Here is a 17,126-nt window from a genome sequence, read left to right on the forward strand (position 1 = left end):
AGCCAGATGGAGACACCGGCAAGGCAGCACAGACATCCCACCATCACTCCTGAGGCCCAGGGGGTCTCTTTAGCCTGATCACACACACACACACACACACACACACACACACACACAGAGGTTGGGTTGTTTATATATATATATATATATATATATATTATATACACACACCCTATGTATGTAAACTCCTTGATGAAAGGGTGTCTGCACGATAGTGTTGACACACATTTCAAAACATTCTGATTTCCTCACTCTGACCAACACAGTAGAAATAAGTAGGCAGGATAAAATGTAAGTATCTGTTGTCATCAATTTTCTTACTGAAGAGGAACACTGACTGCATTTTGTCAAGCTGCTATTCAGAAAGGCCAGCCATGATCGGAAATGTTTGAAACACTACTTTCTTTTTTCTAATTTATCTTTCTTGTCTAAAATGTTGGAGCGTATCGTGCTGAAATGGTTAATATCGTATTGTGAGTGTCACAGCCTTACAGAGCCGTTTCAGTCAGCTTACCATAAGTGCCATAGCACGGGAGACACCTTGTTGCATGTGACTAATGATCTCCTTAAGGGCCCTGACCGTAGTCAAGTGTCTGTTTTGTCATTGCTCGACCTGTCAGCAGCATTTGACACCATAAACCATGACATCCCCATTACACGGCTAGGTACCACTCTTGGTTGCTTCGGAATGGTCCTGGATTGGTTCATCTCTTATAATAACCTTTTGCACTCAGCCTGTCATTACTGGTCATGAATCGATTACGTCTGTGTTGGGGTATGGAGTACCACAGGAGTAAGTCATGGGCCCAGTACTATTTACTATGTACACAAAACCCTGAGCAATGTCATTCGTCAGCTTGTCACTCACACTTCTTTGCAGACGATTCCCAGCTCTACAACTTTGCTGTTCCCTCACACCTTCCAACTCATGCCTGTGGTTTGAAAGATTGAGGATGCAGCTGAGTAGATTAGTGAGAACAAGGTGAAGATGAATGAGGATAAAACTGAGCTTCTTGCTACTGGCACCAAGTCAAAGATTAACAGGACACCTCTTCCCCAATATCCATATCTGGCTCTGATCTTCCATTCTTCCAGTCTGTTAGAAACCTTGGCTTCAACTTTGTTGATGAAATAATAGTTTGAAGTCGTGCCTTACCCACAGCAGCAGATACGGAACTCCCATGTTAGCTGTGAAAGCTGCCATTCCTGCCGCACCTGTCCCAGTGGCTCTGGAACAAACAGTTTTTGTTTGCTTTTTCACAAGTAGTAAATTTTCAAACAGCCTATATAATACGGTGCTTTTTACTGGATCTTTTTTTCCTTACAGACTTTACGTAATTAACTTTAGTGATTTACATGTACGTGCGCGCATGCGCGTGGTGGTAGTATATGACCTTCAACATGGTGACAAAACTAGACTCACACCATATAAACTCATTATTCCGAATGAAAATGCTGTCTTTATTTTTATTTTTTCATGAATCTAATGTTTTAATGCATCATGTTGACACATCTTCAACCCCTCCAACACACACACACACACACACACACACACACACACACACACACACACACACACACACACACACACACATATTCACGTCATTATCACCACAGTTCTGCTATTTTTCGGGAAAACTATAGAACGCAGAGTTTTTATTTTCATTTCTGTAGTAACCATATGTGTCATGTACAATATATAGCAATTGTACGAGTGGTGGTGGTGGTGTGTGTATGTCTCAGGGCGGGACGCCAGAGGGTTGATGGTGGTGGTGTGTGTATGTGTCAGGGCGGGACGCCAGAGGTTGATGGTGGTGGTGTGTGTATGTGTCAGGGCGGGACGCCAGAGGTTGATGGTGGTGGTGTGTGTATGTGTCAGGGCGGGACGCCAGAGGTTGATGATGGTGGTGTGTGTATGTGTCAGGGCGGGACGCCAGAGGGTTGATGGTGGTGGTGTGTGTATGTGTCAGGGCGGGACGCCAGAGGTTGATGGTGGTGGTGTGTGTATGTGTCAGGGCGGGACGCCAGAGGGTTGATGGGTTGGAGTGTGGTGAGGGTCAGGTAACTGAAGTAGAAATATATCATCTGTCTTCAGTAGATTTCAGAACGTGACATACTGACACAAGGCCTACTTACCTCAAAGTAGTGGGGAAGACCTCCATGTAGTAGACAAAGAGCAGAGTGTAGGAGCCAGTCACAGCGAACATGCCCACATACTGTGCTGCTGTGGCCAGGGTCAGGGTCACTCCCTGTCCTCCTCCTGGCTCACATGATCATGTCCAGACAAACACACATGCAGGCACAAATGCACACATGGAAGGACACGCACATGTTGCGCACATGCCAGGGCCCTCACAGCTCTGCTCAAAAGTACACACTGGCACACACACATGCACGCACGCACGCGCTGCATGCACACACACACACACACACACACACACACACACACAGGTAGAGGGAGGGGTCATGCCAAGGCCATCATTTTAGTCATTTTTCGTAACTGTCGTTATCGTGTAACAATAATATTATGTGTTAGCATGTGTGGAGTGTGTTTGAGTGAGTGTGTGTGAGGTTCACTCTATAACATCAATTGTTTGTGAGAACCTACTATTGAATTGAGGCAAAAGAGGCCGCAAAATTTTTATTATTTTATGAGTATGATTTGTGCATCGCAGTTGTCTTTTTTTTTCTTTTCTTTTTTGACTCACTTGTGTAAACAAAGTGAGTCTATGTTTTAACCCAGTGTTCGGTTGTGTGTGTGTGTGTGTGTGTGTGTGTATGTGTATCCATGGTAAACTTTAACACTGCCATTTTCTCTGTAAATACTTTGTCAGTTGACACCAAATTTGGCATAAAAATAGGAAAAATTCAGTTCTTTCCAGTCATCTTATTTAAAACAATATTACACCTCTGGGATGGGCACAAAAAATAAATAAAGAAGCCAAATTATATGTAAACCGAATTTACTGTTATATATATATATTTTTTTTTATTCTCTAAACTTGGCACTTTGATCTGATATTCTGACACAACAACATGAGCAGTCATTTTTATCTTCTTTTTTTTTTTTTTTTTTTTTTTTTTGTTACAGGAACCTCTTTTGCTAAGCATGGAAGTTATATTTATTTTGCATGTCTTTGGTGCAGATAGTAAAAAAGGGAAATTCATTTGTAACTAATGCTATGGGGCTTAATTTGCTTTAAACTGATCTTTCTCATCTTAAACATTAAATTTTGAAATTATACTGAATACATAAAAAGCTTGTGTGTTTTACTCTCAGTGTACAGGGCTTTCACTATGTTCATTCGCCCAAGTGGTCTTTTTCGGAAAATACTAAAAATCAATACGACGAGTGGACTTTTTCGATCTACTGGCTGAGCTCTGAAGGTCAATGGCAAAACTCAATTGCATACACATATTTATACATATTCAAAGCGCGTGCTCATATTCTTCGCGAACGCGAACGACGCCATTTTGTTTCAAGTTGTTGACCTGCCCGTTCAATCCTATATTCAATGGACAATACACGATAACATGTGATGGAAAGTTAGAGAAGGAGACCGTTAAATATTTATTCAGAGAAAGATTTGTGAACGCCTCATCACTTACTGGATTATGCCCCAAACTGCCATAGAAATATCCACAGAATCAGTCGGAATTCACGGTTAAAAATAAAAAACCATGAGAGTTAATACCCTTGAATTGATGAAACATAAAAATTTCCAGTCTTGACTTTTCTCAAAATAAAGTCCTTTTCCCTTCATATGACGTTTAGAAGTACTTGTACTTGGCTCTACATGTTATTAGTTTAACAAAATACTCAATTTCCGTATCAACTTTAAAACTATAAAACTAGAATGAACATAAAAGAGAAATTGAATGACCATTTCAACCGGGTGTAACTAAACTTGTACATCTATCTAGATCCAGAGAAAACGGCTAAATGTTGCAGTGTGATTGTGGTGATAGCCACGTCTCCTTTACCGCAGACTTAAAAAGAATTCTTAATTGCCCTTAAAGATTTTTTGAATGCCCAAGATACACCAGAATAATATGATTTAAACAGCGTTCTCACTGCGAATACCGCAGTCGATTTATCGCCCTTTAAAAAAGCATGTTTAAATGTTATATTTTTGAACGTCAGCTAAGGAGCCCCGATAGTGTAATGGGCAAGACAGTTTCTTCTCACCCGAATACGCAGGGTTCGAATCTGTCCTTAGGATTTTTTTTTCTCTTTTAACCCGAAGCTTTACAATAACAAATACAGAACACATTTTAACGATTAGATTTTTTTTTTAAAGTGTATCACAAGTGAGTCTTGAAGGTCTTGCCTCTCTTGTTTCTTTTTCTTTCTTTTTTTAAGATGAGGGTGCGTTATTACGGATCCAGACAATTTTTGGGCAATCGTGCAGAAAATACAGAGCTAAGGGAAGTTTGAACAGGCTTGAATAATACAACTAGTGACTTGAGTATGTGCACCCTACACAGAGATGACGCACTGATTTGAATATAGATTAGATCTGAGCCGAAGATCATGACCTCGTCGAAAGAATTGGACTTCTGTTACCCTCTACAAAAGATCTGAGTTGGGTACAGCCATGGGAACGGAAAAAAAACACCCTTTTAATAACTGTATTAGGAGTGAAAGATTTATTTCTCTTCCCCATCTGTTTCTCTCTCCTCAAATTTGTTCTTAAAGATACAAACGATAAATATGACGTGGACTGATTAACTGAACAGCATCAGTTTGATATATTGGTTAGTAAGTAATGAATAAATGATATATAATTTTGCAACAAAATAATTGGTAAGAATCACAGTGAGTGACCAACTGCCGACCAGAGGATAAACAAGGCAGAATTGGGACGTATAATTGGTATTGATGAGAAAGCTGCTAAACCCAGGTAAGAGAAATGATATGAAAGTAAAATGAAATATAAAGCGTTAATGATTCTATTGGTGTATGTTTTTAGTGTATATCTATATCTTTATCAACGTTGTTGAATAAAGAATGGGTACGCTTTCAAATGTAAAAATAGTTCGAAGTAGTTACCACACGTTTAATAAATAGGCAAGTCAGGTAAGGTTTTGAATCAATGAGAACAGAATTTCTTGTGTGCACAAATCGTTTAATGATCTGTATAAGTAAAATGCGGTAATAAGTTAAAGATATTTCAATGCACACACACACACACACACACACACACACACAAGCGTCTACACTCGCAGACATCACAAAGAGATCATAGGAGGATGCATTTCATTCATTTTATTGTAGTCATTCTTAGGAGAGTGTTCAAGAGAAGGCTATTTAATGTGGTGTAAACTGGATAACTTGAAATGTGTGTTGAACTTGAAGGAACCAGTTGTGTACTGCATAAAGAGATTTGAAGATTTGATGTAAGGATATTAGTAGCAAGGATAATAATCTTTGTGATATATTGGTGGAAAATAGTTTCCATCAGTAGAAATGTAGTTAGTTTTGTCGAATCTTGTCATGCATGGATTCAAAGCAAACAAAACATGGCATTTTTTCCGATCGACATACGATCTATGTTAGAGTCATGGTAATCCTAAAAGTGGTGTAGCGGTACCAATGCCCAAACTAGTTCAGCTGCCTGGTGCATTTCGGTGGTTTGATAAGAAACCATAGGATCAATGAAGATGTTAAGAAATATAGATTTAGTATCTTTTGATTGGCTGATACAATTGTGTGTGTGTTGTTATGTTTCAGGAGCTCAGTTGTTGGCATTTTGCTCACACCCCTGTTTCTCAACTATGGCAAATTTGAGACAGATTAAAAAGAAAATGATTCATTCATTTGTTTGATTAGTTATTCACGAATCTAATGATGTATCTATTTATTTGTTTTATGCCTTTTTTCCCCCGAAAGGCCTGACTAAGCGCGTTGGGTTACGCTGCTGGTCAGACATCTGCTTAGCAGGTGTGGTGTAGCGTATATGGATTTGTCCGAACGCAGTGACGCCTCCTTGAGTGACTGAACTGATCTGAACTGAGACTGATTCGGGGATTTTACTATAAACAACCAAAAACAAAACAAAAACAAACAAAAAAACAAACAAAAAACCCACCTTCAGCTGAGTTAGGAGTGGGCATATGAAAATACAATAAATTTGATGCTGATCAAGGGCTATTGTTAAAAATCCCAGATCCACTTGTGTTAGGAGTGGGAATATGGACAGTAAAATAGATTCCAATAACAGACCTCACCCCAAACCAACCCTCACCAAATATTACCGACGTAAGAAAGTTTTTTTTTTTTTAAAGAAAAAAAAGAAAAGAAATAAGAATTATTGAATTAAACACTGACTGTTTGTTTTGTGTGTTTGTTTTGAGGCACAGAAGTGAGGGGCTGATTAAAAGTGCGTGCGTGCGTGCGTGCGCGCGCGCGCGCGTGTGTGTGTGTGTGTGTGAAGTCAAATCTATGTATTAAGAATACCTAACAATATAAAAAAAAATACCCTTGCAATCATCCCAACCAACACCACGATAGAAAGGTTTATTTGAAGTGTCTTACTTACCCAACGTTGCCAGTCCAACAGAGATCAACAAACAGGATCCAGACAGCAATCCATAAATGCATGCCAGTGGTCGGCGGTTGAATCTGGAAACACACACACACAGACACACACACACACACACACACACACACACACACACACACACACACACACACCATATCTGTGTAGAGAGAGTGGCATATAAAATATGATATAGAAATATAAAGCATCAGACTGGAACAAAGTCGAATATTCTTCGTCTCATCGTTACCCAAATGTACACATTATTCTCATAAATTAGGAAGAACACGAGAAGAACATAATCATTAAACACATTATAAATGTGCCGCGACATGCCATGTTTTTTTAAGCGCATTTTGAATACTGATCATTCAGGAACCTTTTCTGCCTATAATTTGTTAGATATCGATCCAGTCCCTTCGTTCTAAACACCATGGTAAGCTATCAAAGCCAACAATTGCTGTGTATATTCATTTCTTATGGATAGACCTATGTGTGTGATTCAAGTCTGATGCGCTTCCGCGTGGGCTGAGTCGCCTCGTTAGTATGGTGTGTTCAGCAATGCTATATACTACAGTTCAAGAATACCCAGGGACAAAACCCTATTCGTGGAAATTTAACGGATTATTTTTCCTGTGACAGTAGGCAGAACGGTTATGGTTTTATTTTGAGTAAATCGAACACCGCACAATGTCTACACAGAGGAAGGGACAGTGGTTTTAAGGAAAGTCTATTCAGCAACTTTGTTCAGTCAGTGTAGTCAACGTATTGAAGAAACAGGCATTGTTGATATTTACTGGATGCCACTGGAAACTCGTGGAAGTAGTGAAAAGTATGTGAAGCCTGAAGCACGTGAACGATGACTGTGGCGACAGGTTCATGTGACAGTAAATTAATGCAGACCAAGTGATACTGTCTCACTTCCAACTGAGCTGGTGATAGTGTGAACCTGCTGATGTAGTCTTGAAAGATGTTTTTTGTGTATTAGCTGCAGAGAAATATTTAGCAAATATAACTTTTATTAACGTCGAAAGTTGAAACATTATATAAAGGACTGCAGGTGGGGCTTTTTTTTATCCATTTAAAATCGACCAGTTGTGTTTCTATATGCTATGTTTGTGTTTGTGCTTCTCACATTGTGATTTATTTCATCCTTATTAGTGCTGGCTGACTTGCGAGACTGATTCAGAGGAAGGGATGTAGCATGTGAAGACTGGTCAATATGGTTATTTGGAGCAGAGTTTGACCCTGAGACCAGAATAGTGTATTTGGCTTTGTATTGTACACGAGTTTTATTGCATGGATTAGCAGTGGCACAATAAGTAAAAGACTGGTGGAGTAATACTTATCGCTTTGAATCAGTGAGTCTTGCCACATCGAAACTCCGACTGAAACCTAGTCTGGGTGTTGTAGTGTAAGAGTGCGTAGGGGTTTCAAACTTCGTACAAGTCAGGTAATTTTAACTCTTTCCATACGAACGGCGAAAGAGACGACGTTAACAGCGTTTCGCCCCAATTACCATCATCAAAATATTGCAAGCGGAAGACGTGAAGACGTGAATGCTGACAAAGAATACCGCAATTCTGACGACGGAAGCTAAAGGTTGGGTCATACAGACACCCACTGGACATCCGAGGGGTCTGTGTAGAGGAGAAGAGAGGACTGGCCGTACTGAGTGAGTTAATGGGAGTCCGATTCGCAGTTTCACAGAGTTAGTGGACAAAACTTGCAAAACGTGGAAATCGTTTGGGCACTTGGCATTTAGATATTTGATGAACAATGCAGTTCTGTATCACATTAAGGCTGTTCACGGGAACAACAGAGATGGATCCCAGCCAATGGCAGTTTCAGTTCTTAGTCTGTTTAAAATGATTCATCTTCGTATCAAAAGTCTCTACACTGGGCCCAAATGCATGAATGAGGACAGTAGTATGACTGTGACTGTGAATAGACAGCTAAACTCACATAGCTGATGATAAAACCTGAACAGTGCATTCGGCACAGACATTGACTAACCTCTGCATGAGAAAGAGAGTCAAAAGTGTGGAGGTAATGTCTTGGATGCTCAGGAGAGCAAAGTTGAGGAACCTGTTCCCAGACAGTCTGGCAGACTGCAGCATCACCATGTAGTAATACGTGTTGAGCATGACCCTGATCCACACAAGAACATCAGTAAGCATGCACATTTTTGAAAGAAAAAAATATGGGATAAGGCAGACATGGTAACAAAACAAATGTAATATTCACAATGCAACATCTGATGAAACGAAATATAGCCCACAATGCAATTTACTTCAAACCCAATCCTTTTCTTCTTCTGCTTTAAATCTGTGAAGGGTGATTGAGGCGCCGCACAAAACTGTTCACCAGATTAATTTTGTCTGATCTGTTTTCTGTTGGTCAAAGCCAAGGTCTCTGCACTTGGTGTGGTCATAAGTCTCAAGATTTTGATTCATTTATTGTTTAAAATTATATGCGTTAGAATTAAGTCATTGATACTTATGTATGAAAAGACCTGTTTAATATGTTTTTTCATAGAATCTGTTCTGATTACCGTAATTCGGTCTAATAAAGCAACAGCAACAACGACAGCAGCACTTCAAATATGTTTGACAGTGTAGAAACCAACATTATGAAGTTATGGCTGGTTATGAGAAAACGACGGTGACGATAACAATAAAGCATGTCTACCTTAATTTTATCCGACCAATGTGTTCCATACAGAACACCAAACTGATTATGTGCAGGTCATTCTCAGCAGAAAAAAAAATCAGACTACGCCTGTGCATACGTCTTCTGTATAGGAAAATCGTTACAACTCTGAACATATCTCCGATTTCGATATTCAGAAACAAGGCCAGTGCAGTGTGATCATCATGGGGGCCATGGTTTTGTTATGTCCATTTATCTAAACACTCATTATGTTAAATATAATTTTGAGAACATGATTATGAGAGACTGCATCTCTCACTATTGTAATAGTAAAGCCATTATGTTTGTTAATATGCCAAAGAACTATTTCGGCCAGTTATAATGAAAATAAACGTTACAACAGCCAGCGAAGAGGTTCGTCAAAGAACTTGGACAAAATTAAGATACTGACTAATATTCTATACAACATGAGTTTTGAGTCAGAATCCCCACATCGTTCCATATCAATTTTTTGCTTACAGATGATTATAATATGCATAGATTTGCATGATCCATCAGACAAAACCATTATGTCAGAGAAAGAGAGAAAGAGAGAGAGAGAGAGAGAGAGAGAGAGAGAGAGAGAGAGTTTACCAGACAAATGTGACGACAAGAAGGGACACAAGAACGACACGGTGTCGAAACAAATCCAGCACTGTGTACTTTGCGGAGAACACCTCAGTTTCTGGCATCAGCAGGCTGCTCCCTTCGTCACTGTCATTACCAGGACCACCCTCCTCTGGATCTCTTTGATCCGACCCACTGCCTCTTCTCTCAGCAGAAATATCATCAGTCTCCTCATCATTCAGCTCGTCTCCATTCGTGTCTTCTTTGTTCTTGTCATTCCTCATGACGCTTGAGTTGGTTATCTGTATGATTGGAGGGGAAGAATCACTTTGATCTCGGTCATCAAAGTTGTTGTCAGTGGAGACAGGTCTCTTCAGCAATGTTTTGATATTCTCAAAGTCTTTGCCATTTATCCGACAGGTTTTCTTCAGGATTCTTTCCGCTTCTTCTATGTTTCCAGTTGCCAACAGCCAGCGAAGAGATTCGTCCAAGAACCTGGACACAATGAAGATGGTGACTAATATTTTCTCAGCACATAGCTTTTGGTCACAAACCCCCGCTCCTTTCCATCATATTTTTGCTTATGTGTAATTAAAGTATGCATAGGCTTGCATAAGCCATCAGACAAAAACCATTGTCAGAGAGAGAGAGAGAGAGAGTGAGGCTATTCAGCACTTCAAATCGCTTTGGTTGAACCTTTGGATATGCCATTTAAAGCTTATAAGCATCTTGCTTTTCTAATCAATGCAGAATGCCTTTTTTAAATATCATCCCTAAAATAGAGGACAGAAAAAAAAAGGAATGGGGATAGGGCGCAGATCCCAAATATGTCGAAATAAAATTAACTGAGGGCGTTAAGTGGAATAGAATATCGGTCGTTGTTGTTCTTTTTTTGTTGTTCTTTTTTTGGACGACATTAGACACGACAGCCTGACAATGAAGACAAGAATCGTGGCATTCAAGACTCGTATATAATAATCCAACGAAAATATCATGATAGAGGAAAGGACAATGCAAAAACATCAAACTCATATATAGTACCTGTTTAATTTCAACGACAATATCATGGAATAGGTGAAAGGACAATGCAAAAACAAGACACACACACATGGTTTTTCTGTATGCATTGTCATGATGACTGGACAGACACACTAAAAAGGCGCTCCCGTTCGTGTATATGCGTGTGTGTGTGTGTGTGTGTGTGTGTGTGTGTGTGTGTGTGTGTTCCCGCGTGCATGCGTCTGTGTGTGCACAGACACAAAAGCGCTCAAGGGTGTGCGTCAGTTAACCATGGTGAAAGAAGGCCGAAGACATAGACAGAGTAGAAGGCCAGGCTGAGGTATCTCCAGGACACGCCCTGTAGACAGTAGGCCACTATGGCCATGAAGACACAACCTCCGGCCCACAACACGGCACCTACAACACTTCCAAGGCTTCGCCATTCTGGGGCTACCAGCTCCATGAACATGGTGCAGCCAGTTTGATCCATGCCCTGGCAGACACACAATGCATTTTTCTTATTTTCTCTCCATACATGTGTGCACGCATAGGGCGTGCCCTGGTCAAATAATTAGAGCGCTGGATTCTCACCTCAGTTTCCCGAGTTCGATCCCTGTCGCACCTGGTAGGTTGAGGGTGGAGATTTTTCCTGTCTGTCAGAATAACAACAACAGCAACATAATAATAATAATAATAATAATAATAACCACACGTGTAACTGTCGAAAAGTTAGAACAAAGCAATGCAGCAGGCTCCAGGAGGACTTCAGTTTTCAAATGCAGAGAATGTGTGTGTGTGTGTGTGTGTGTGTGTGTGTGTGTGTTAATTGTATAATACCAAATAACAGGTTGCTGCTTTTTCTCACCTGTATAAAGAACCCTGCACAGATTCTGCACACCAGGGAAAAGTAGTAGTTGGGGACCAAAGCCTTAGCGAAGGCGGACACCATGGCAGTCAGGGCGCAAGTCACGTACACTTTCTTACGCCCGAAACGGTCAGCCAGTATAGAGGACGTCACAATACCCGCTACCTTGCCGCCAAAGACTCCAGTTAGAGTGAGTTCTGTCAGACCTGCCTTGTCACACACCAGCGACCACTGAAAACACACATATTGACTTCTACTTTTTTTATACTAATCTTCCAAAACACGGTAAATATATATTACGAAGCTAAAGTGACTCAACACAAAATATTTATAACAATTAGTTTTCCATATGTTACAAGATCTATTTCAATCCATGAGTTAATCACACTGCCCATTTCTTCAATTCTGTGTGTCCAGTTAACTTCTATATCAACTGCAGTTTGATAAGCGTGAAGTATATTCCCAGGTTGTTTTTTCAGTCAGTCCAAATGGCAAGATATGTTCTTGTTTTTGCATCCCCAAACTCACTGCTTTTGGTTTTTTGCCCATTTAGTTAAGCCCAGAAAAGACTGATAGAAGTGTCACCTTTTAATTGCTTTATTTTGATTAAGCATTAATTATTCATTTTTGACTGATGGGAGAACAATTCCTGTTACGCCTTTACTGCGTATTTTTATTACAAACTGTTCAACAGTAAAGATAAAAGCAAATGATGAAAGGGCAGCCTTGCCTGAATCCGCGTTTCTCTTGAAAAAATTCTGAAATCCACTCCCCACCCCCACCCCTTGATTTATACTGCTGACTATGTTTGATATGTTTTAAAAATCACATCCAAAACCAAAAGTGTCCATGGACTGTAGCATACATTTCATGGAGATTGAGTCAATTGCTTTTTGATAATCGAGTGCTAACAGATAGGTATACCCACCTTTCTTGGTTATATTTAAATAATCAAGTTTGTCGTCTATGGTTCACATTATGGTTGAAATATTTCGCCTCTTTAAATACGCAACTTGTTCTTGATTTATTAGTTTGCCAGTAACAGTGTCCAGGCTCAACACCAAGGCCTTTGCTAATATTTTGTAATCTGAATTAGTGAGTGTTATGGGACGCCAGTTAATCTCCTTGACGATCTTTACCTTTCAGGAAGAAAACAATTGTTCTTTGTTTTTGGTTGTAGGACATTTCACCTTCTCAAAAGGATGAATTAAATACATCAGTGACGACACTATTTATGTGTGCCCCAAAATACGTAATAAATTCTACCGTTAGGCCATCATTACCAGGTGACGATTCGTTTTTCATGTGATTTAGTGCTGATCCTGTTTCTTTTTCACTCACAATGCCTTCACAAGCTGCTAGTTCAGATGGTTGAAGTTACCTCAGTGACAAAGGAGGTGTGGGAAGGCATGGAGAAGTTGACACCAGCCACACAGGGAAGAGAGTGAGTGGTGGATGTACCGGAAGTGTTGACAGTGACGTCAATGCTACACTGTCGATACTGGATATCGTGGAGTGTGAAGTTAGTGACGTCATCAGGGAGATAAGCTTCCATCTGGCTGATGTTATCCACCTGATTGCACTGGTAATCTGGCTGGTAACCTTAGGGACAGACACGTGACATTAACCTAAACCGCGCCAAGCAGTATTACTTTCCAAAGACCGTCACATTTTTCCTTCAAGGTACTTTTGGGACCAAAAGTCCCATAACTCTGTAACAGTTGATTGTCTAAACTGAGTCAGTCGCGTGTGTGTGTCTACATCTTGTGTGGTGTGGGCTTGTGGGATGGAGTTGCAACGGGATGATCTGTGCGTGTGGGTGTGTCTGTGTGTTTTTAGTATGCACACGTCACTGCATTTCTCATTGTAAATGCCCAGGGCTTTTGTATCATTAGATTGGGCATACCTAATGTCCTTTTATTATTATCATTATTATTGTTGACCTGAACCGCGCCAGGCAGTATTACTTTCCAAAGACCGTCACATTTTTGCGTCAAGGTACTTTTGGGACCAAAAGCCCCATTTGGAACAGTTGATTGTCTAAACTGAGTCAGTGACTTGAAAGATTGAAGAAGAAGGATTTGATGTCACACACTTGACACACAGTGTTCTTGTCGTTGTCTTCAAGGTGTTTAGGGTGGCTGGCGAGGACAAGAGTCTGACTGGGAACAGGTTGTTTTACAGTCTCTGGTGAGAACACCACAATATGTCGAATGTGAATTGTCTACCTGGATGCTTATCACAACAGAGGGAAGTAATCCAGAGTAAAAAAAAAAAAAAAGTCATGAAACACACACACACACACACACACACACACACACACACACACACACACACACACACACACACACACACACACACACACACACACAAATGCAATGCTATTGATAGAACTGAGCATCAATTTTAACACACACGAATTGTTCAACAGTACGTATTTATTGCTCAAGATACGTAATATTTCTTTGAAATAAGAACTTTATTTTCTCTTTCACCTGCATATTTTCTGTTGAGTATACAGGTTTGTGACAGAGAAAACAGACACATGTTCTTGTATGGCAAAACAGATAGCAATGCATGTCCAGCGAATCCACCATCAGTCTCTATTGTCAGTTCGAAAATGACTTTATTGAAATGTACAAAAAAGCCCAATGATAAAAAGAAAGGTGACTACTGACCCTATAAAAAAAACTACAAATTGAGAACGTTCATGAAAACAGTTGGATGTAAAATAAGACTCGCTTTTGATAACAAGTGTCAAACGTTTCAGACCATAAGTCTGTCTTCAGCGTTTTAGTTGGAAAATTAATAGCATTAATTGTGTTTGTATCATCATTCAGGCTTTCCATACATACAGCTCTTTTTATCATCATCCAATTTTCAAAATGTGCGGGCATAGCAAATAGTGTATTTGGTCCTGTGGCAACCAATTTTGGTGTTTGAGGTCATGGCAACAGGCCCTCCCATTGATTTTTCTCTTTTTATTTCTAAAAATTTCAATTCTTTTTCTGCCCGGTTCATGTTATTGACCCGTTCTCTCAAGTCAAATCACCAAATGTTGGTATTTCATCGATGATAATTTCCAACAAGCTCTATAATGTATTTCGTAACATTTTATTGTTTGTCATTTCCCAGAGAGCTACTACGTTTCGTTTTAAACGTAAATCATTGCAAGAAAAATACCAACTTCATTACATGTTAAGGTACTAACAATAACAGCAACACACACACACACACACACACACACACACACACACACACACAAACCAATCCATCTTTCACAAAAGGCGGTATTGAAAGCAATCGATACTTACCAACAAACACAGTGTCCAAGACAATACTGGGACCTAAAAACCATGGAAATACGTTGAGCATCAGCTGGATAACCTGGTACCGGCCCCTGCCTCCCAGCTTCTCCAAGATAGAGTCCAAGTCCACACCCTTTTTTTCATCAGAGCGTGACATCGTCAGGGTTAACTTATGTCACGTGCTTTAACTCACTCAGTACGGCCAGTCCTCTCTTCTCCTCTACACAGACACTCGGATGTCCAGTGGGTGTCTCAATGACCCAACCTTTAGCTTCCGTCGTCAGAATTGTGGTATTCTTTGTCAACATTCACCTCTTCAGTATAAGAACCTTCCGCTTGCAATATTTTGATGGTGGTAATTGGGGTGAAACGCTGTTAACGTCGTCTCTTTCGCCGTTCGTATGGAGAGAGTTAATGTCTACACCCCCTGTGCAGGGTTGATAACACAGTGATTCATTTCCTGGGAAGAGATGAAAACAATTACATCGGATTAAAAAACTGGATTTAGAAAATGTTATTGCATGTGAATGACTGATTAATTTGTAATTCTTTATGTGTCTAAAGTTAGCGTTTAGACATTTTATGTCTTTTATGTATTTCTATTAAATACTGTGATCTTCGTGGATTGTTTAATGTTTTGGGTTGTTGTCTTTTGCACCACTGATGAATTCTCATTCGTTATCATAAAGAGTTATGCATTTTGCATTCTGAAGCAGTCTTCTTCGTTCTTGGTCTGTAACTCCCATGGATGTGTGGGGTTTTCATGTGTGTGGCCGTTTTTGCCCTTCCTTCTACGCAGTCATGTTCCGTTTTCTTCTTCTTGTTGTTTTATGTGCATGCTGGGTATGCTCATGTTTCTATTACCCACAGAATGTTCACATGCATGGGATCTTTAACGTGTATATTTGATCTCCTCCATGAGTATGCACACAAAAAGGGTTCAGGCACTTGCAGGTCTGCACATGTGTTGACCTGGGATAAGATTCTCCAGCCTTTTAACCCACCAGGCACCGCAACTGCAATTTGAACCCATGACCTTCGGATTGAAAGTCCAACGCTTTAACCACTTAGCTGCTACGCACGTTAAACAGAAGGTCATAACAACATATGTTGTTTGAGACACTCTTCGTTGCACTAGCCAAGGCTTATCTTACCGTCACGGTTGTCTGCATGAGTTGCTTATCAAGATGTGTGTGTGTGTGTGTGTGTGTGTGTGTGTGTGTGTCTGTTTGTCTGTCTGTGTCTGTGTGTGTTATTGTTGTTGTTCGTCGATTTTACATCCTTTCACTAAGAGTGATACTATACGTGAAAAAGAGAGGGTGGAAGCCTCCCAACAGTTGATCAGAAGATGTCTGACACTCGGAGGTTGGTTGCACGACACATACCATGGAGGTTCCTCACATTTCAGAATAAATGAAAGTGTCAGTGAATGTGTTAGATAAGAATGACCTGTATGCAAACTACAGAGGACGGTTTTCTCTTTTCTGTTTCATACTCTCTTTTTTCAGATGAGGACTCATTTGTAATAGCTTGTTGTCAAGTCTGAAGATTCCATTCCTTGTGTTAGAGGCATCCTAAGTAGGAATGAACTCTTGGCCTGATGTCTAAATCGGCTCCTGATCTGTGGCATTCTTTGCGAGTTGATCAGCCACTTCATTCCCTCCAGTGCCTACGTGACCAGTGACCCAAGCCAGAACAATGCTGTTTTGTTTAAGGTTCGTGTGAAGTTCATTGATCTCCATCAGCATACCATGGTCAATGTTTCGACCAGTGACAGCTGAAAGGGCCAATAGCAAGTCAGAAAAAAAAGCACACGAAAAAAGAGAATCACAAGCCAGCCTCAAAACCAGAACTGGGCCAGTCACTTCAACAGTAAGTGCAGAGCTGACGGAAGAGAGACGTTCAGGAAAATGGAAGCTTGCGGTGAAGGGACAGTACGCAGCAGCCCCCACGCTTTCTTCCAATTTAGAGTCTGCCATGGCCTGTATATATCCTACAAGGGGTAAAAACCAACAAAGAGTCAACACTTTACACTTTCCACCAGGAACACGTTAAAGTGGGTCAGAAGCTGATCAACACCATTAAACAATGCAATACGTAAAGCCAACTGTGCAGTACTTTTTCAAGGAACTGTGGATGATGGCCCCACACGTT

General features: G+C 40.3%; 1 protein-coding gene across 1 annotated transcript; it reads right to left on the reverse strand.

The window, feature by feature from the left end:
* Window positions 1-759: 759 nt before the first annotated feature.
* Window positions 760-15,129, reverse strand: LOC143297048 (steroid transmembrane transporter SLC22A24-like). The gene is made up of 10 exons (XM_076609218.1): window positions 14,979-15,129; window positions 13,046-13,266; window positions 11,665-11,895; window positions 11,090-11,292; window positions 9,897-10,295; window positions 8,559-8,693; window positions 6,698-6,702; window positions 2,137-2,260; window positions 1,157-1,229; window positions 760-765 (listed from the first exon to the last, which is right to left on the reverse strand). Exons 1-10 carry the CDS (start codon window positions 15,127-15,129, stop codon window positions 760-762), a joined length of 1,548 nt encoding a protein of 515 aa, XP_076465333.1.
* Between the last annotated feature and the right edge of the window lie 1,997 nt (window positions 15,130-17,126).

The sequence above is a fragment of the Babylonia areolata genome, chromosome 22, assembly GCF_041734735.1.
Source record: "Babylonia areolata isolate BAREFJ2019XMU chromosome 22, ASM4173473v1, whole genome shotgun sequence".
Taxonomy (NCBI): Eukaryota; Metazoa; Mollusca; class Gastropoda; order Neogastropoda; family Buccinidae; genus Babylonia; species Babylonia areolata.

Excerpts from the sequence above, each read along its gene's own strand:
- LOC143297048 (XM_076609218.1), bottom strand. The coding sequence starts at position 15,129 with ATGTCACGCTCTGATGAAAAAAAGGGTGTGGACTTGGACTCTATCTTG. Across the intron at positions 13,267-14,978 it reads CTTGGACACTGTGTTTGTTG|GTTACCAGCCAGATTACCAG; the intron begins GTAAGTATCGAT and ends TCTGTCCCTAAG. Across the intron at positions 11,896-13,045 it reads ACACCTCCTTTGTCACTGAG|TGGTCGCTGGTGTGTGACAA; the intron begins GTAACTTCAACC and ends GTGTGTTTTCAG.